The sequence below is a fragment of the Colius striatus genome, chromosome 1, assembly GCF_028858725.1.
Source record: "Colius striatus isolate bColStr4 chromosome 1, bColStr4.1.hap1, whole genome shotgun sequence".
Taxonomy (NCBI): Eukaryota; Metazoa; Chordata; class Aves; order Coliiformes; family Coliidae; genus Colius; species Colius striatus.
This window is the reverse complement of record NC_084759.1, coordinates 102,817,190-102,838,926: the sequence shown is the minus strand read 5'-3', so window position 1 is coordinate 102,838,926 and position 21,737 is coordinate 102,817,190. Positions and strand designations below refer to the sequence as shown.

The following is a 21,737-nucleotide window of genomic DNA, read 5'->3' as shown; positions in this document are numbered from 1 at the left end:
ATTCATAAAGAGTGAGAAGTCCTTAAAAAGCCAAATCAAAGAAATCAAAGTAGGCTGCTGCGAGCTCGTATCAGCATTCACTCTTTCATTAGCAGTATTGCTATTTAACAGCAGAGAGGATTTTCATGCCCTGAATTTGTGCCACACTCCCTTTCAGTCATTGACAATCAAAAGGAAATAAAAATATTATCAACAATTAGTACCTGTGTGTCATGGCCATTGTTTGAGGCTCGTATCATGTCCCTACAGACATTCCCATGGGTGCATTATGCATTTCTAATGTGTCAAGCTGTCATACAGAAAAAACATTGTCACTGGATTCTTCAGTTTCAAAATAACATTTTTCTTGACAATGTTTACAACCAATAAAGAATAATTTGCTTTACTTTTCTGATGTGTTGACATGTATTACTGCAACAAGTTTTTCCATCCTGATAAAGCCTTCTGCAAAGCACAGGCCAGCAAATGATTTATCCAAGTCCACATCTGTCCTTGATGCCCACAATGACTAATTTCAATCGAGGACCGCAAGATCGGGACGACAAGTGCCATGAACACAGCTGCTATTTTTCCCCCCCCATTTTGAAATCTTTGAGGCACAAACTTTCTTTATCCAGCAGCTGTTTTGTGAAAAATCATCATCACATGCATCTTTCATCTCATGAGGAAGACACTGAAGATCAAGAAGATTCTGCATGACCATAAGTCCGTCTGTAAAGAGTTCACTGGAGGTTTGAGGTAGTTTTTGAGCAATTTTATTAGAAATCACTACTCAAATGCTGTTAATGCTCATGGAGTAAAATGTTTCTCAGAATATTTACATCTGTTAAACATTCTCGTCACTCAGGAATTATTTCCAGGCTGCACTGCCATTAGAAGACTAAATTGGGTCCTTAGTTATATTGCTTTTTCAGATAGCTGTATTTTGGCTTAGCTCTACATTCCTCTAATCAGGGGCAAGCTTACTTAGAGATGAGTCTACGCTGAAGCTGGGTCAAAGGTCTTTTCCCTCTGATGCACAGTCAAGTATCACTGGTGGCATTATATATGTACTTTAAGATGACGTAGCCAAAGACAGACACGTATCCCAATCAAAATAGTTAAGCTATGTACCTCACGAAGCCTTAGTTGAGATCTATGGTGTTGGGAGTTACTGTTTTTAAATTAACTTTATGGATTATAATTTATGCTTCCAAAAAAGAAAGCTTCCAAAGAACCTCATGCATGCATACTTAATGCTAAGAGATCAGAAGACACAGGATGATTCATGAAAATAGCTGTTACTCTTACCCAAGACAGGCCTGACCCAAGTGCTTGCCTGTAACTGTATACCTCCAGACATGGTGTGTCTATACATCTTAGAAAAAAAAAATCCTTTGAAGAAACAGTACTTGCACTAATGTTGCAATCCATCATTTGCACTAATGTCATAAGCTAATTAAAAAGCTGCAAAACATGGTGCAAGTACACTGTTAAATGTCTCTATACTTTTCAAGAGCATATTGTGTTCACTTTCGTACGTTTGCTTAAAAACTTGAATACAACTAAAAAGTCTTCTTAGTGACTTAGACTGAAGTGGGAGAACACTTTTCCCTGCACATGGGACCTGAAGAATATTTCAGCATTTGCTTCAATTGATTTTCACAGGAAAAAAAAAATCACATTTAGAGGATTCCAGTTTATGGTCACTGATTTCAAGCTAATAACCAGAGGGGTATTTGAATAAAACATAATACAGTGCTTTGTAAAATAAAGCTGCTAAACTGATTTAGACTGTTTCATTTCCAGCTCCATGACTGTGTTTCCAGTCACTAGCCTTGTTGAAGGCTGCCATGTCCTTCAGGTATTTTTGTTGTCAGAAATCTATATTAATAGCACTGATGCGAAGAGTCCATTCACACTCCAATAACGGAAAATACACACATGAAATAAAGCAGATTTAAAGCCCATCAAGACAATGCATTTTTCTCATTTATTCAAATCTTCTGCAGGAAGTAAACACTGAAAGATTTAAAAAAACTTCACACTGCAGTATGTACAGTTTTGTGACATCACATGAGGAAATGAATTTCTAATTAAAAAATGAGACCAGTTAGATAAATTACTGAAGACACATCACAAAAAATTGGTTGTGGCAAAATCCAGAATTCTTAAGTATGGCAATGAAAATCCATTTTCCTTTGTTTCACAGAGATGGAATAGTCCTGGTACAATATTTCAATTATGCAAAATGGAGTCCTGAATTTACATGACTGATTATAGTTGTATGAGTATTTCACATTTTAAAAGTAGTTTTGCTTTTTTTTTTTCCCCCAGACCCTTTTAATTTGAAGCACATTCTTTCACAAAGCTAAAATACCACAGCAGAAGTCATGTCCAGAAGTGGAATACTGTCATGTTTTGAACTGACCTGACTTAAGACATTTTTAATTTAATTTTTTTTGCCAACGCACAGATGCACAGGGTCCCCCATGCACTTTTCATGCAGCAGGTAATCACAACTTTAAATAAAAGGTTTTTTCTATACATTCTTCCAGACTTGCAACTGTATACATACATGCAAAAGTTTTTAAACCTATGTGATCATATTTACACTTATACATGGAATATACATAACAAAAAAAGATTAAAAGGGGTTTTTTTCCTTTTCATTAGAACAATACAAAATATGTATTTTTCATTAAGGAAACCACTATTTACATCACCTTTTAAAAACCAATTTCAACATATTATAGGTGTAACAAGTCAATATATTTACATTATATATAAATATATATAATATATACTTACCAGTTTACTCCTCTGTAAGACGTGACAGAGAACAAACTGGTAATATCATGTCACTGACGTCAATGAGAGCTGTAATACTTTCACCAACATTTAACAGGGAAAATTTAAACCATTCATTCCTTTCTTTTAAAAACATTTGCAAATCAAAAATTTTAAAACATTACTAAGAGCAAATGGCTAAGAAAAGTGAAACTTATGGCTGAATTCCCTTTTGATCTCATATTGTTTATCAACTTCTTAAACTGAGTTGCCCAGTTATGTGGTATCAGCAGACAAGCCCTCCAGCAAAACACCTTTGAATCTGTCATCACACGTTAACCACACCCCCCTTCCCGCCAATAATTTCCTCAAACTTAGCCAGAGTAGAGACTAGAAATATGGTTATCTTAGTCCAGTACACTCTTCCCTGGAAAGAAAAGGCATATCTGTGTGGCCATTGCAAGTCAATCCCCCAATCTAGCTAGTTTGAGCACTACACCACCACAGCAGGTGAAGTGGCACAAGCCTGTAGATGCCCCCTCAAGTAAAGCATCTGGCACTTAGTAACCCAATTGCTGCTACTGCAACTGCTCCCAGTTAAGTGAGGTTGAAGTTAATTCAGGTCTAAGTTGCAAAGGGTTGCAATTACAACTTGAAGTGGGTGGTATAGACACATTCCCAACTCCCTTCTTCACTGCTCCATGAGGTGGAGGCAGCTTTCCCCCAGTAGTCTCACCTAGCTACAAGTAGGATGTATTCTCCCCTCTCTCCCCTCCACCCTTCTTTGATGAAGAGACCAAACAGCATCCATCAGTCCTGCACCTCTTTGCCTATGCTGCTACTGCTGCTGCCAATATCTGACAAGTCCCCGTTTCTCCTTTGGGTCTGTCTATAGTTTAAAGGCCCAGCTGAAACTTCAGCCTCCTGAGTCTGCAGAGCTATCTTTGAAGCTTCCACTCCAACAGACTGAGGAACCACCCTGGGGACTGCTGAAATGCATATCCTAATAGTAAACATCTACTGAACCAAGAAGACAGGAGTTGCTGAGAATACCAAGTGTTACTCCACAGAGGACCTTAGTTTGTCATTCATCTACAGGGACTGGTGGAAATCAAGGTTCTTCTAATTGCCTGGGAAAACACAGCCAGGCCTACTGACCTTTCTGCTGCTGCAAACTCGGCTTCTGCCAATCCCCCTTTTCTGATGGAAAAGTCCTCAAGACAAATGATGGTGACTCTTTTTACTCACTCATGCTGTAAGATAAAGATTATTAAAGAGCTTTTGGTCCTCAGGTTTAAAGGCTATAAACGTGGATGGGGTAAAGAAGACCTCTCTTTGCCAGGGAGGGGGTAACATTAGTGATACTGGAGAATTTCAACTAGGAGACTGATACACTCTTAATAGCATTCAGTTAACATTCCCTGCCCTCTTTTTAAGGGCCTCATTGTTATGTTAGATGCTGCTTGAGATTGCAATGTCTACAAGAGGCGAGATTCTTCCATGAACAGCATGTCCTAAACTTAAATTCTCATGTATTATAGTTTACTGACGTCTGTGAAAATGGTAATATCCTTTCATTAACATCATCTAAAAAGAAAGCTAAATCATTAACTGGTCAAACTGTTAACATTTCAACTTAATTGTTTTACAAAACTTTAAAAACTAAACATTCAAAAGCATATATTATAACAATAGACTACCATAGAATAAATACATAGGTAAGCACACTCCTAGACTCCAATATGACTCTTTGTTAGGGTTAGATTCTCCTCCCTGCTTCTCATCTCAACTTTGTTTTGATGCAGTTCTTCCAACCAGATTATTTCATATCCATTCAAGCTGCACTTTTCTGTGGAAACCTTCAAGTAAATTATAGCCCTGTATTTACTCCAAGGACCATCTATTATTCTATGTTGTACATATTTCCTAGCTATATACATGTTGTTTCAAGAAAAATAATCAATTAAGACTTTAAGAGATTTAATGGATGGAACAAATACCATCTTTTTAATATTTCTGCTGGGTTGACTCATATAAAAAGAATTCAGTTCCACTGTCAATCCAAAATATATTTTATCTCATTAATGATTATTCTATGAGACATTCTATGAGTCATTGGGCCACTTATAAATGCAATATTAAAGACAAACAATTTTTATTTTTATATTATACTTCAGACAATTACATTTAAAATGATATTAGACTTGTGTGAAGGTTTTAAAATATAAATCTTCTTTGTACAGCCCATTAATATATTACGCTTCACCTAAATAACATAAAAATATATCTTTAAATCACTCTGTTATTTCTCATATAAAGCAGGGGGAATGTTTTATACCGGATACTGCCAAATATTTGTGTTCCCTAAAAAAAGGTCTCCCCCAGAGGGGCAAAAGAGAATAGTGGTGCATTTTCCAGCTGGCAGACAGGAGAAGTCCCTTTCTGCACCGGAAAGGGGGAAACTTTTCCTGGGCAGGGGCAGAGGACAGAAGAAGGGACAACAGCTTGCTCTATCTTGGCAAGCCAGCAATCTGAGAAATAGATCTCAGAAACCAAATCAGAAAGGAAAAGAGCAAAACATTCCATCACTCATCTCTCCTATGCGAGATGGACAGAAACAGCAGCTTTGTCACGTCGTCATCTCTCAATGGTGAAAACAGTCAAAATTAAAGAGTGTAGCTTTTATTACCTGTGTGAGTCAACTACTTAGCTGTCTGCTGACAGCACAGGGGATTACCAGTGAAATTGGATGGTACAGAGAACATTTTTTTCAGGGGAGTAAAAAGTTCAGCAAAACTTATGGTTGCCAATAATGCACATAATTTAGAGCAACTGGATTTTGTCCTCTTCCTCCTCCCACCATGAGAAATAAGGGCTGCAAGCAAAGGGAGTTAACACTGACAGCGTTAACAGGAAAGCAGAGCCGCATGGCTCTTCCCCCGCCAGTAATTCTTTTAAGGTGTCTCAGCTTTGACTGCAATTTTCAGTTGCTCCCATCTCAGGCTGATATTGCCAGATGTTACAAATCACAGCACAGGTGGGTATTGAGGAAAAGGGCAAAGGAGGATTTCTCAGACATGTCCCACTATCTATTACAGAATATGACGAAACCACAATTTTATCCTCACTGCAACCTGAAAAATTATTCTAAACTCAGATTTTCTGCAGTGGAAGGGTAGTGCATTAAACCACACATCAGCTGTTCAGAGAGTAATAAATATTGGCAGAATATGGATTCTTTTCCCTGGTTGTAGGAAGAGGCCAACACATTTTTCATTAAAATCCTATTTCATCTTTGAGGGGAAGTCTGATGTGCTGCTTTAGCACAGTTGGTATTCTTATCCAGGGGAAGCTGGATGGTGCTAAATAGCCAACTTTCCTTATCCACTTCACTTTTTCCCCACCGTTTTGTACCAAATACAAGTACTAAACCTTCTTAAAGACACTACTCCAAAAGGTATTTGGCTTTCACTTTCTAACCAGGGAAGTCACGGGAATGCATTGACAAAAGGACTCATGTAGTAGTTACATAGCCTATGAAAATCCACCTTTTTTTATAAAAACCTAGAAAAAAACCCCCAATTTGTCCTAACTAGTAACTCATAACTACGGCTAAGGATTGTGAGGAAGGCATTTGTCAAGAGTAGGGCAAGGAAGAAAAATAGATTTTACACCACTATTCTGGCAGGACCACAAACAAGTTTTAAAAATAACAATAAAAATTTTGGAAGCACTAAAAAATACATTTCAGTGCACTTCAATTATTAACACTGACACAGGTTTTCCAACATGATGAGCTCATACCTTGGACAGACTGCTCCATTTCTTAAAAATTAATCTTAAAGTTTCACAAAACATATTAAAACATTAAAAAAAAGGTACGCTGTGTCTATGCTCAGGTTTCAAAAAAAAGAAAAAAAAAGGATTATTTTACAGGGAGGGAGGAAACTGCAGCATTACCACCACCTAGGCTGTACGCTTACATTTTATGTTGTACTAAAAACTTGCAGATCCAAATCAGACTCTAATCAAAGAGTACTCATAACTTAATCTGATACATACAGAAATGTCTTGTACAAATTACAACCTTTCTAGTTTCCTTGTGACAATCTGTTGTAAAGCAAATTTTATCTACATGTATTTTAAATAACATCACCAGAAAAATAAAAAGTTATCAAATGAAAACATTTCAATTAAGACCATGCTTTTCTAAAATCATGCTCAATTTATACAGTAGTCAAGTTCTTACTCATTTTTATTTTTTCTTTTCTTTTTTTTTTTTTTTTTAAACAAAGATTCAAACCCGCTGATTGTAAACTCATTGAGGAGGCTGTAGTTTATTCTGGCTCTTTTTTGATTGTTAGCACTTTTTCTAGAAGTCCATGCACTTCTCCATTCACACCATGTTGATGAGAGGTCTTACTCCCCATATGGCTGTTGTAAGGGCTTAAGTTACTAAAAGGAGCTTTAATCTCTGCATCGGATGTCAACTCCTCTTTGATTGTAACATGAGCTGAACTATCAGTAAATGAAGGTTCATTCCAAATTTCTTTGTCATGTGCTTCTTGGCTACTAAGAGAGTTGCCACCCTTCTGTAACATGTAGTACAATATGGGATTGGTTTTGGTCAGTCTTGGAGAGTCCTTTTCATAGTCGTTCTTGTCAATACCTGTGATCACCCATCTGATGGGCCCCTTTTCACTAGGCATGGGACACATGTTAAACTGGTCAGACTCGAGCCTAGACACTGCACTCCCCAAGTGTTCAGGGAAGGGGGAACCAGCAGGACTTTTTACTGCTACAGGATACTGAAATGTTCTATGATCTACACAATTGTTCTGTTGCACAGGGCTTCCCATCAATGCATTTACTGAAGGAACGCCGAATTCGGGTTTATTAATTGTCGCACTGGTTTTGTTGCCTTTTTTCTTGCCCTCTGTCAGTATGTTGTTCCTATGCTGTGACAGATCTCTCTCGCAGTTTTCTGAGAGAAGCAGCTGTTTCAAAACATTAAAGCCTTTACTATCTCTAGACCAACTCCTATTTTCACTCTCATTATTTGAACCATGACTTACAGCATATTTAAATTCAGCATCGCTTCTGCTGAATTTCAGTTCTTGCTGGCTAAGCAAAGGCCCGTACAGTGCCTCAGTGGGAGAAGCATGATTGTTTGCAGCATCAGACGCATTACTTTTCATCTTTTTTAATGGGCTTTCCAATGGCTCAGTGTGAAGCTTTCTCTTCTTCGGTACTGTGCAAAGACTTTTTGATTCAAGGTGTGTCAGCTCATTGTTGCGGTGACTTCTGTCCAGCTCATCTGCAGGGTAACTATCTTGATTCTGTCTCAGCAACCTACTTAGCAGGCCATTTCTGGAAAAAGAGAAATCTTGAGGTGAAAGAGGCTCAGATTTCAGCTCTGTGGATGCTGGAGAAGTAGCTGCATTTCTCTGCAGTGAATGAACAAATCCTTGAAATTTGTTACCCTTGCACTCTCTTACCTGTGCATTTGAATTGTAAGTAATATTTGATTCTTCAGGTGGTTCGGTTTTTATTTTCACCGTCAATATTTGTTCATTCAAAGCCTTTTCTGTCTGTTCCTGAGAACTTTCATCTCTTAGAAACATCCTCTCTTTCTTTTCACTTCTACCTTTATTGGGAGTTCCCAGAAGTAGCTGAAGGACGGTGCGTCTTTCAAGGAGATTTTCTATTTCAGAACCTGGAAGCCCTTGTTCTGCAGGTGCAGGCTGACAATTGAATATTTTGTTATTTTCTTCATGCATACTCAATTTACTTGTAAGCAAAGGGCTGTTCAATCTATCAATCAAGCCAATAGGTTTATCTGTGTTCCCTGCTAGCAGCTGTTTGCTAGCTCTTTGTTCTTCACTTGACATGGAAGTCTGCATGCCACACTGAGCGAGGTTCTGCAGCAGCTTGCTGGCACTGAATGTCGAGGAGTTTTGGGGACTCTCATTCCTGCTCAGCTTGGCTCCTTGAATCTCTTTGCTTTTAGAAAGGTCTATCAAATGTTTAGATGCGGGATTCAGTGGGACCAGTCTGTCTGGCTGGATGCTGCAGGCATACGGTGGAGAGCTCCGCTTGATGGCTAATGACTGGTGCGAGAGATTTATAGGAGAGTCTGCTTTTGTAGAAGCCAGCAAAGGTGGAGTGCTTAACGGAGTCATTCGATTTGCACTGGGACTGTCAGTAACAGGAGTCTTTTTACCAGTCTGTACAGTGAATTTTGCCACATCAGCTGTACTGTGTGGTCCCTGAGGGTCATTGCATTTGTCTACCTTTTCTTCACTCTTATGCCCAAGTAACAGCTGAAGTAGAGTTACTTTCTGATGGGGATTCAGCTTAGAAGCTTTTGGAGTGTCTTTATCTTCCTTATTCTCTGGACAAGAAACTTTTGGATCCCAGTTATGAAGCAGTGACTGGGTCAGGTTATCCAGTGATGCAGGTGGACCTGCATCTGGTTTATCTGTCCTCTGTTTAAAGGAGAGGTCTATAGGAAGACAGTTAGAATGGGAGCTTTCATCATCACTGCTGTCATCTTCTGTAAAACTAGGATTGTTGTCTGAATACTCATCAATAGTTGTTGGTGTGCTGCTGTCTTCAAAAATGCTGGCTTTGTCACTCTGTTCATGCCCTTTTAGATGTTTGGTGGTATTTTGGCTTTTCAGTAGATGCAAGAGCAAGCTGTTGCTGGGAGAGGTTTTCAAGTTACTCCTTTCCAAAGTGCTTTTGTACCCTACAGTTTTGGGAGACGAACGCACGATTCCCGCTGAACTCTGAAATGGTGCCATATTGCTTTTGCTGGATCCTGTTTTGGTTGATGATCCTGTTTGACCATTGAGATGGCTTGTCATTCCTTTTGCTAAACCAAACTGGCCAATATCTTTCTGAGTGCTCTCTTGTAATCTGGCCATGGCTGCAAGTCTCTCGCTTGCTATTTGATTTGCATTTTGTGCTTTTAAAGCGTGTTCCCTGGAGTACTGCTGCAAGTGAGCTTCACTTGATAGAAGTAAAGCTAGCTGGCTGCATGCTACGCTGGGCTTCGGTGAAGTGGCAGGACTAGATCGCTTCTCTACCATGCTTGCAACAGCTTGCAACCTTGCAGCACATGACAGTGGCTCGTTCATCACTTTAGGTCCACTCTGCATCGTGTGAGGAGATTCTAGAAACCTCTCTTTGGGCAGGTTCTTTGTTATATCAGGCAGGCTGTTGTCCAGCTTCTGATCTTTCGCTTTGCTCTTCTTCAGAAGAGTCTTCAGGTGACTGGATGCAACACCATAGCACCTTAAATCTTTCTCCACTTGTAAAGAATCGTGGCTAAGGGAATAGCCTTGCTCCTTAAGGCTCTGCCTAATCTGCTGTGACAGAGCAACACTCTGCAGCCTAGAGCTGAATGACTGAAGCAAAGAGGCAAGTAACGTGCTATCCTGTTTGCCTTTAGGCACATTTTCAACCATGCCAGCTAACAAAGCTTCCTTTTTTCCATCTAAATCCACAATGGAATCAGATAATCGCCTTCTCTTTGCTGCATTCCAGTCTTCGGAAGACTGCAACAGTCTTGCTTTTTTGAGGTGTAGCATGCCAGATCCCCGATATGTATTTGTGTTAAGAACTGGACCATTACTTTGACAACTGGGAAATATATTTCCAGAAATCTTGAAGTTTTGATCCTCTCCACTATGCCCAGTAGACTTTTTGTCAACCGTAGTACCTGAGCCTCCTGCTGCTTGATGCATTAGTAATCCCTCTAGGTAAGTTAGAACAACAGAATCCTGGTGCATCTCAGAGCCAAGCTCTTCTCCATGAGTCATGTTCAATAAGAGTTTCCAAAAGGGCTCTGGTTCTATTCACTTCAAAGACTAGTTTTGCGTAGCTGAGTCTAGATGCAAAGTTAAGAAATAATAGGTAGATGTCTAGTGTTTTCTCAAGCTTTCAGAGCGATACAAAATGTCATACTCTAAGCAGGTTTCTTCCAGTGTATACTGCTGGATGAGCCAGGTTTCCAATCACATCAATCTGCTGATAGATTTATGAAAGATATCTAGGAGGAGCACTCAAAATATGGTTCCACTGTAACAAGGTTCCATTGCTGCTTTCTTTCTCCAGGAAGCCTACGGGGTTTTCATCTTTTTCCATCTCCACCAAGAACATAAAATTCCTAAGTGAAAAAAAAAAAGAAAAAAAAAGAAAAAAAGAAAGAAAAGTTTTAGGATAAGATCTAATTGCATAACACTTTGTTTCTCCCCCCCCCAACACATTTTTAGACAGTGATTTAGGATTTATAAGCAATAACCATATTCCGGAAGAAATTTTTAAAAAATAATAATTAAAAAAAAAAAATCAAGCAATGGACAAAGTACAGTTACTAATTTAAAGAACTTTATTAAAACAATTCTGTCATGAAGTTTCATGTAAAAATCTTAGCTATCATAAGCATAGATACCACAAGTACTCAAAGTTCTCTATCCTACAGGTCAAAATAAGAAATAGCAAACATGAAAGGAAAATCTTAAATCCCTCTACATACAGTTTAAAATAATCACACTTTTCAGTTGCACCAACCTTTCTTCTTATTACATAAAATCACAGGATATGAATGAGAAAAGGCATGCTCAAAGTCAACGTTTAGGTTCACGTTGAATCTCTTTTCAAATAACAAAATAGGCAGCATCTTATGTATGAGTACATTTTTGTTCAGCAGGTAGATGATGATATTGCTGAAAGTAGAAGCCAAGTTGTCAAGGCTGTCCAGGACTCTCTAGTAATACAAAACCAAGTAAGATAGCAGAACAAGGAGGAAATGTGTTGTTCTCACAACTCCCAACTACCATAAGTCATTAGAAGAATCATGTGATGTATGTGATAAAAAGGGTGCTTATATTCCTGATATAACACAAATCCTGATACCAAAATCTTCCCACTGCTGAAGGATTTTTACCTTTATAGTCTTCCATGTATGAAGTGTATAATGGTAAAAAACAGTCCCAACAGTTCTTTCTTGAAATCCCATTTTTTAAATACTTTCTTGGATGAGACAGCACGCTATAAAGAGCTGTTTTTTAAAAAAACCCAACAGTAGTGCTTATGCTAGATTCATCTCTTCAGTTTTAGTTATATAACTGGTCAATGACAGCATGAACACTTCAGAGTCACCTACAGTTCAATATTGAGATCATTATATCACACATGCCTACTCCTTCACTCATTCAGTTCTAAACTGGCATAAATATTCAATAGGAACACAGCTAAGTGTCTTCCTGCATGTCTAACTCTGCAATTCACTTTCAGAGACTAAAAGTCCATGGAAAACTTGTATTTACAAGTTTAAAAAAGATGTGCACAGAAGAAATTCTTGCCTCCTTCAAATGAATTAATATTTTATGATTGATTTTCCAGAGGCTATTTTTAAATTACAAAGCCACAGGCCAGAAGTAGTCAGAAAAATATCAGATCTAAAAAAGTAAAGAATAAGTAAACAGCCATAATGTTAGAAGCCCATTTATCCCCCTGTGCAAGTAACTCCCTTACTAGATTTTTAAGTAATTTAGAGAATCTCTACAACCTGAGTTACCAAAAAGAAGGGATTTAAAAAAAGAAAAAGAAAAAAAAGGAAGCGAAGGAATTAAAATACCAGCAATAAGTTGCAGTGTAATGTGTTTACCCATGTATCTAAAACAGCAAATGCAAAGTTAGTAGCTGCAGTGAGAATCTCATTATTTCTCTCAGAAATACATCTCTACATTAACCAGCATCTACGTAACTACCTGTAGAAGCATTTGTTCAAATGTTTCTTTAATGTGGATTCAACTAACTACTGATCATCTTGCTGTTTCTTAAAAAACTTGTGCACTTCTGGGTGGGCTTTTGCAGAGTTCTGACACAAAATAGACTGAAAAAAAATATAATGAATCCTTAAAAAAAAAAAATTACGGTATCCAGTGAACACATCAAGTACGCCGTAACTGCAACATCAATACACAGCTAGACTTACTTCCACAAATATTTGGGAATGCACTTTATCTGGGAAAGAGTTTTCCAACTTCCAAAAATAAACTATCTGCAGCCACATTTCCACATCCCAAAAGGGAATTAAGCTGACAGTATGCTGTTCTTAAAAATGAGTGTGTAGCACTTGATAACCTGTGCTTTAAGAGAAGAAAACTGAAATTTTTTCAAGATTTCTTATTATCTGATGAAAGCAAACCTTGCAGCTCACCTTTAAGAAAAGTCTAAAACAAACGTACCATTAAGCCAATATTCAGTAAAACTTTACTCGTTACAGCTCTGGGCCACTATGAAGAAAAAAACCCGCAATACATTGATGCAAATCCCTTGGGTACTCAAAAAGCCTGTTGCAGATGAGAACATACAATAACTAAGAAATATTTTGCCACTTTTTTTTTTCTTCAATTACTCAGTGCTAAGGGAATAGTGCTAATTTTACAGAAATCAGTTTGATGAAAAGGAGCCCTCATTAAAGAGAATGACATCTGAAAAGCCCTTAACACATAAGGAATGGGACATCTGTAATCCTTCTAAAGAGCCTGTCTTGATCTAGTGCTGCAACAGATATTACAGCATTATAAAATCTTACACTACCTGATGTACAATACACAAATGTGATGAAGTCACCTATCAGGAACTGAAATTATAGAATGGTAGGGTTGGAAGGGACCTTTAGAGATCATCTAGTCAAAAACCCCTGCACTTGGAACACATCCAGGCGGGTCTTGAAGACCTCCAAGGAAAGAGATTCCACAACCTACCTGGGCAGCCTGCATCAGGGCTCCCTCACTCTCACAGTAAAACAGTTTTTTCTTATGTTTACATAACAGTTTAAAAAAAAATAAAAATAAAAAAAAAATCGCTACATCTATACCTTACTTTGATGGAAAATCAGGTAAGAAATTTCAGAGTTTGAAGGCAATCTCGTAACTAAGCCCTTCCAGCAAGGTTTTAAACCAAGTACACTTCTCTTCCACTATCTGTTGTGGTCTTGTGGAAACCAAACTAGCTTTGGAAATTCAACAATCTTTTAAAAACATATAGACTGTACTAACGAATTTCCCCAGACCTACTGAAATGTTAATAATTTTTCTTACTATTAGAGATTATTGCAGAAATTACCAGAACTGAAGACAGAAAAAAGGAAGGGAAAAGAAAAAAAGGAAGGGAAAAGAAAAAAAGGAAGGGAAAAGAAAAAAAGGAAGGGAAAAGAAAAAAAGGAAGGGAAAAGAAAAAAAGGAAGGGAAAAGAAAAAAAGGAAGGGAAAAGAAAAAAAGGAAGGGAAAAGAAAAAAAGGAAGGGAAAAGAAAAAAAGGAAGGGAAAAGAAAAAAAGGAAGGGAAAAGAAAAAAAGGAAGGGAAAAGAAAAAAAGGAAGGGAAAAGAAAAAAAGGAAGGGAAAAGAAAAAAAGGAAGGGAAAAGAAAAAAAGGAAGGGAAAAGAAAAAAAGGAAAAGAGGAAAAAAGAGTAAAGAAATACATCAGAAGGAAGAGAAAAAGAGAAGCCACACAGCAATAGATCTCATATTTCCCAGTAAGGGCTGAATTAGCCCTTAACATCAACCTGTAATACCTATAGATGTGTAGACCTAAAAATTATACTTCTCTCCTGTGACCAAATGAATTTACAAATTTGAGGTGCTTTCTGGACCACATAACTACTGCACATGCACTCTTTTTTGTTGCTTCAACTATGTAACTATGTCCTTCCAGACTTCTGTATCTATCAAATAAACAAACCACTTGTTTTGCAGAGACTATTTTCAGAGCCTCCCAAAGCACGTACCTATCACAACTCATTAAGCCATGTTTACCTAGACAGAACTACAGCAGCAGCAGCAGCGTTCCCAGCACAAAAGCTGTAACCTGGGGAGACACTCCCCAGTGGAGCACACTATAGGAAAGCAGTCCTACAGCCTTTTAATACATAGCTAGGGAGAAACTGCAGGCAGAATAGAGAAGACAAGAGAATACTAACATGGACACTGAACTACGTCCAGAAAATGAATTCTACTTTTCCAGTTGTTGGGGAGCTTTTCATTGTTTGCAAACTACGGATAATCTCGGCTGTCACAAAGACTTTAAAATAATGATAAAATTAAACTTTTAAGATCCTTTGCTTACCAGAAAGTATTAATGCTGCATTTGCCATTTTCAAAAGCATCTTTTAACAAGTTAAACCACAGCAACATCTGAGTCAACGGCTCTTGAATATTTTTTTTAGTATTTTTTTTAAATTAATGAACACCTCAAGTGTAAAACTTACTTGCAGACTCCAGCAGTAGACTCCTGGTTAACCCAACAGAAATTCAGCTGCTACCATTTAAGAGATTAAGAACCGCTCACAATTTGAATTAGTAAAATTATATCCATAAGATATTTTTCCAATATCCCAGACTAGTATTCTAGTGAAATCCCTTTGCTAAATGGAACAGAGTGCCCCAGTAAAATAACAACACCAGCCTAGTATTATTTGAGTAAGAGTGCTACAAAATCTAACAAGTGTAACTCATGAAACTTGATATTATCAAAGTGGTCATCTTCTGCAGCATTAATTCCAAACCTTATGAAAAAAATCTTATAGAAACTATTAAGGTATTCATGTAGGAAATCAGCAATGACTAGCAGATAGCCCACATGAACGCTTAAGTGAGGGATTATCCAAACTCATGCACATTGTTAGAATGATTAACAGAAGCTGAGACATGTATATAGATCTATATACATACACAGGTAAAACATTTTTATTAACTCTATTTCAGAGCTCTTTATTGGCTATTAAAATCCTATAGTAATTTTATGGTCCATTTTTAAGTTGAGATGAATCAAAATATGAATTTGTATCGTGGAAATCAAACTGGTCTGTGAAATGAAACTCTTTAGTTATTTAATAAATTCAGTGTTCTAGTGGTTAGAAAGTGCCCAGAAAAAGTCTCTCACTGCCCCACTGACATCCCATTCTCATATTCCCAAACACAGCTCACCACACCAACTAGTGCCTCAGATAGTCATTTTAATTATTACAGATTTGAGGAATGCAGTACAGTAATTACAGTGGCATTCTGGGATCCAGGGGTCCAATTACTCGCTGTGCTGCAGACAGGCTGTCTGACTTGTGGTTTTACTTTTCTCTATCCTGCTTTCCCAGATGGAGTAATAATAGATACAAACTTCAGAAATATAATTGAGGATAAATATATTACAGAATCATAAAATCATAACTGTATGTTACTTAACAGCTCCTCAAACAGTACTATGTAAATGCTTAAAATGTAGGATTTTAAGTGATTCTCCATCCTTATAGTTGCCTGCAGAGCACAATGAAATTAAGGTCTCCAGAAAAGTTCCTAGTTGTACTGGAAATCACAGCAGGATTCTTGCACTGAACTAAATGTGAGTGGGGAAAATGAGACTAGCTGCTCCAGAATTATTTTATTAAGCTCAGTTTGTACTTGGATTTTATCAGGCAGTAAGGATGTATTCAGAACGGTGGTATAAACACCTCAGCTGATACTTTCTGCTAAGGCTATAAGCAGTGAAACAGGCTGGGGTACCAAATCCACAGAGCTGCACAAACATGCAGGTACTTAAAGGACATGCTTAAGTGCCATTGAAGAGAAATACGTAAGTGCTTTGATAAATCCCTGCTTCATGACAGAAATCTACTGAGATGAATGGAGCAGCTGAGACCTCGTCACAGTTTTGATTCAGGCTGTCAAGACATTTTAAAGGTTCCCTTTGCAAATGTAATTCTATGATTCTAAGAGACCAAAAAAAAGCCAAAGTGATCAGATGGCGGAGTAAAATTCAGCAATAAATGGGTGAATTCTTCCATGGTTACACTCAGAAAGAATTTGGGAATCAACATTCCTCTCCTACAATCATAGGATATCCCTTTGAGAAAGCAAAAATAGGCCTGGCATGTTATTCACTCCTTCGTTAGGCCTACTGACTCCTAAAGACATTGTAAACATGGAGAGGCTCTAGCCTATCACTTTTAAACAGCTCAGTCAGGAGAGGGCACATGAGGAATCATGTTGCAGCAGCAGCCCCCACTGCTGCCAGGAATTCTGGAGGGGCTTCCAGGGCCCTGACCCTGTCACAGAGATGGCGTCCCCCAAGCTAGGCAAGGGTGTTCCCTCCAGGCTTGCGCGGCCCTGCCACCTGCCCCACACCGCAGCCTTGATTGCTGTACGAAATACCCTCTTTGGATAGTGGAAGGGGGAGCAACAGCCACAGCTAAATTGTCTACAAGTATACAACGTGGAAACGCCTTTTCCCTAGGGTACTGTCAAACATGGGTCTTGCCTTACTTTCAAGAGAAATTCTAGAAAACAGAAAGGGACGTTGTTTTTTTTCAGTATTGGGTGAGCGGGAAGGGAGTGAGTGGAAGGGAACAGACAGAAACCAGCCCAATCAAAAGCTCCCAATGATTTTAGCAGCTTAAATGGCAGGATTTTGAAAAATACTGCAGAAAACCAATTCTGTAACAGCTGATGCAATATATTTGAGAGATGCAAAATCTACCATTTTATGACACTGAATAACTGAGAAATTTTAAGTCACAAACTTGTCAGGAACACAGAACCAACATCACAGCAGAAACAAAAAGCAGTTTTTTTCCTGCGAGAATATAGTTTGACAGACCACTGGACTGAAATGTTAAGTGAATCGACAACTGAGCAGGGAAAAAAACCACAAACTATCCTGGCAGTAAGCAGTATTTACATCTACTTTGTCTTTTAAGAGACTGATAAAGTGTAAATGCTAATTACTGTCGCTGTTAATTGTGGCCTCAGAGGCACATAAGAAGGAGACTCAGTTCCTACATATTCCCTCTGGAGTGTGGAAAGCAGGATTCATACACTTCATATCTCAGTGTCCCTCTGCTCCTCAGATTTCACATGGGATTCTCTAGAGTCCGGGAATCTGTGACTCACTCAGACCATGCAGTACCACCTCACAGCAACAAGGATCTTTGGGATGATACGTAATGTACATCAAGAGGGAATATAACATTTCCACTGTCTGCTTAAATGAGGTGTGGAAATGTCAGAGAGATTTTCATATATATGCAGAGAGCCTTTCAGGGAGGTGACAAGGCAGGCTGTGCACGTCTGTGCCCAAGCAAGGAGACACACAGCAGTCAGAATGCCTCAAACTCGTCAGCAAAGCATTTTCATGTGAAAGATCAAAAGTCTGAACAGTGCTGGCTAGACCCCAGCTTTTTGCCAAGTCTGGAGAAGCACGTTTGCAAAGAAACACCCACCTAGCTCTGACACACAGCTGTCCTCCAAGAGGAATAGTACAAGCACAAACGGCAGCAATCTGAGTGTGGCAGTGCTCAGAGAAATAAGTATGTCTGGACTGCAGACTGATGGGTACAGGAGAAAGCCAAGACAGCTCAGGTGCCAGAGACATAGCACTGGTCTCATCACATGCTGGCACTCAACACATCTCTGCTACCTATTTCAGAAAGCAGTGCACAACTTACACAAGGCTGCAGGCAGACATTTCTGCTTAACTTACACATGGCTTATGTTTTTGAAGCTTACTTCATAAATTTACCAGTAAGGAGGGGAAAAATATAACTTAAAAAAAACCCCAAACCCTCACTCAAGCAACAAAAATCTCCCTCGCCCATCAACAACCAAAAAACTCAACAAACTCCCAAAGGAGCTGTAAACAGTATGGGGATGGGAATGGGGGACACAAATACCACAAATGTTGAGTTTGTGAAAGCCTTTGTAGCAGCTCTGGAGGTTTACAAGTGCACTCAAGCACTGTACACAGCTTAATCCAAATCTTGCCTGCAAGTCAAAACCTCCTGCTAAGAAGATCTACTAAGTTCAGAGATAAATCACAAGTGTGACCATTTTTCATACTTTTAGCACTTTTTAAACAGTAGATAATGTTAGTCTACCTTCAATGAGTATTTCTTGGCCTAAGAGTCAAGCATCACAAAAAATAACAACTTTTACATGTGAAAAACTCCATCCTGTTAATATAACTTATGATTTACACATGTAACGAGAGTGGTTCGCAGAAATTTCAGTCAAATCCTTAGCACAAACTCACACACAAATATTTGTATTTACTACTGGAGGAATATTTCTATTTTTTTCTATAACATTTACTGTGAAGGGCATCTTTCAGTAAATTTTTTTTACCAGAATCTGCTAATACTCGGACATGGACTTCAAATCCTTGCTAGTTGAAGTATAAGGAGGAAAAGATATTCAACCTATGAACGCCACCTGTGAAGGAATCAAGTATTTTAACATTTAAAACTGCCCCACGAGTCAGAAAGATCAGAAGATCAGAAGATCAGAAATACAGTGAACAGAAAGATTTTTGGTTAATAGTCTTCTTATTCAAGAGACCAAGAGCAAAAAGGCACAAAATATATAAAAAGATCTCTTTTCAGGAGAGGTGGATAATGTATTGGTAGGTACAATAGAATGGTCAGAGGATGCATCTTCCCAATCTTTCTAAACCACTTGTCGATAAATAAGCAATTAAGACGAAGCTAACAACCAGATTCCCATTCCCTCCAACATCTACAAAAACAAATCACTGATTATACATTTAACTCTATGTCAGCTCCCCAAGAATGACACTTGATTAATACACAGTGAAGAAATCAATGTCCTCTTCTGGACAATCATGTTTTTGAGTTACGATCAATGCATGCTGATAATGCATTTCCACACAACTCTGACCTTCTGCTTGTTGGAGGGATCTAAAGATACAGGCATTTATCGACAGCACTACAATAAAATTGTGTGTGTGTTAAATTTGCTCAAGTAACTGTATGTGTTAGGTGATTTGTCATATGATCAGTCACTTTACATTATTTAAGAATTTGTTTCACAGAGGCCAAACTGTACCAAAGCACTACAAAGTAATGCATAGCATTTATTGACAGCAGTTTGTTCCATCTCATGGTTAGCTATGAATGAGAGTCACTTTGTAGATTTCTCAACAGAACAGGTTTCAGCTAACTGAAAACAAATACACAGTAATTCCACAGCAAGATGAAACATAGGATCACAGTTGCATTATATTCAATCATACGTAAAATGTCATGAATTCACATTAAATATGTGGATACATGATCTGTTTGTGGGTTCTTTTTGGGTGACTTTAGCTTACTGTAGATAATGTTTCTAAAGGCTACAGACACAAAAAGGCCCACACAACACCTATTACATGGGAAATAAAAATATACACTATCAAGAAGGTCTCTACAATTTCAGAGACAATAAAAAATTGATTATTTTTTCCTTTTCCCCTCCAAAGCAGCAACTGAAACAATGGGAATTAAAGACATAACGTAAGAAAATTAACTTAAGCAAAACCTGGAGAGAAGAGGCTAACACCACCCTGAAAAGAATGACACAGAAATGTCCCTATACCAGTTAATCTGAAAACATTCAGAACAAATACCTAATACTACAAGCCTTTTAAGTCATATAGGTATATAACAGAGATAATTACTCTCAAGCATTAGGAATTGGGACTGCAACTCGTGGATAGGGTTGAGTCAAATAAGAATAATTAAAATATTAACTTAGCTCAAAACTGATGAAAAAAAAGCCACAGTGGAGACAGCAAATGGTTGACTAGGAAGTGTTTAACTACCCCTCAATATAAGGGTATACACTTGCAAGTAATTTCTCAAATTATGTTGATATAAATGACAAGCATTTTTAGAATAAAGATATTATGTCATCACAAAGTTGTGGAGAAGAGCTCTTACGTTTGTTTTCACAAGTGCTGAATGAAGGAAATAATTGCAAAATACCAAGAAAAGATAAGAGGAGGCTATAGGGGGGAATCTCATATTTACAAATACCTAAATAGATGTCAGGAGATTAGGGCATCACTTCTTTCTGTTGTATCTAGAGACGGGGTAATGGAAAGAAGCAGGAACACAAAAAGTTCCATTTAAACATAAGGAAAAACTATTTTATGGTGATGGTGATGGAGCCCCATTTTACTGTGATGGTGTGGAGTCTCTCTGGAGGTCTTCAAAACCTGCCTGGATGTATTCCTGTGTTACCTGATCTAGCTGGACCTGCTTTAGCTGAGGGATTGGGCTAGATGATCTCTAAAGGTCCCTTCCAACCCCTACCATTCTGTGATTCTATGATAAGAATATTTATTGTTACTGCTTGTTCCATTAATGTCAGGGAAGTTGAAACAGGTGTTACTCAATACTTGCACGTAAGTATTAGCTAACTTGGGACCAACCTTTCATAGTGTCTGTCAAACCAACAACTTCACTAAGCCTTTATAAAGCCATACGCCTAAAGTGTCAGTTACACTAACCAACTTCTCTGCCATATGTTAGCATATGTCTAAAATTAAGCCTGTGCTCCAGAGGCCTGCTGAACACAGGCAGTACCAGCACATCAGAGCCTAACTGGCTGCTAATGAGCTGCACCTTGATCTTGAGGGAAAAAAAAAGTCATCTCAGTCACCATGAAGAACAATGCTAGTAGCGCATAAAACAAACTAGTTCAAAAGCTACATATTTAAACGTATATAAAGGCATCATTTGCAATAATTTCTTTGCCTGATCTAAGTTGTGAAACTGCTGTCAAAATATGTAGTCTTCTCTTGGTCTATGTAGCTGCAGCTGTTTATGTCTGCTACCTACCCCGCATCAGCACTGGAATTCCTATAGAAAGCCCCTACAAGGCAAGTTGGTCTAAAAGACCTCATCGCTGGTAAAGGAAACCCCAAAGACATAGCCAAGTGGTTGTTTCACAGTCCTCCATAGTGGGAATGCATAACTACAAGAGTTACATGGAGAATGACAAAGAGGAGGGACTACTCCCTTCAGTGCTGAATCACATTTAAACCAAAAGAAAGCATTGCAACCAGTGAGATTCTCCAGGTGGAACATCTGTGCTGAATTTAGAACAGTTCAACAGTAAGATAAT

At 38.2% G+C, this 21,737-nt stretch overlaps 1 protein-coding gene across 7 annotated transcripts in view; it reads right to left on the bottom strand.

Annotated features, from left to right (window-relative positions):
- Positions 1-1,946: 1,946 nt before the first annotated feature.
- Positions 1,947-21,737, bottom strand: part of NRIP1 (nuclear receptor interacting protein 1) — a 77,997-nt gene continuing 58,206 nt past the window's right edge. For all 7 annotated transcript variants that reach the window (XM_062002559.1, XM_062002539.1, XM_062002543.1 and 4 more), the window contains one exon: positions 1,947-10,942. In XM_062002559.1, coding sequence (XP_061858543.1) covers positions 7,107-10,595 — 3,489 coding nt within the window. In that variant the 5' untranslated portion in view covers positions 10,596-10,942 and the 3' untranslated portion in view covers positions 1,947-7,106. The remainder of the gene's footprint in view (positions 10,943-21,737) is intronic.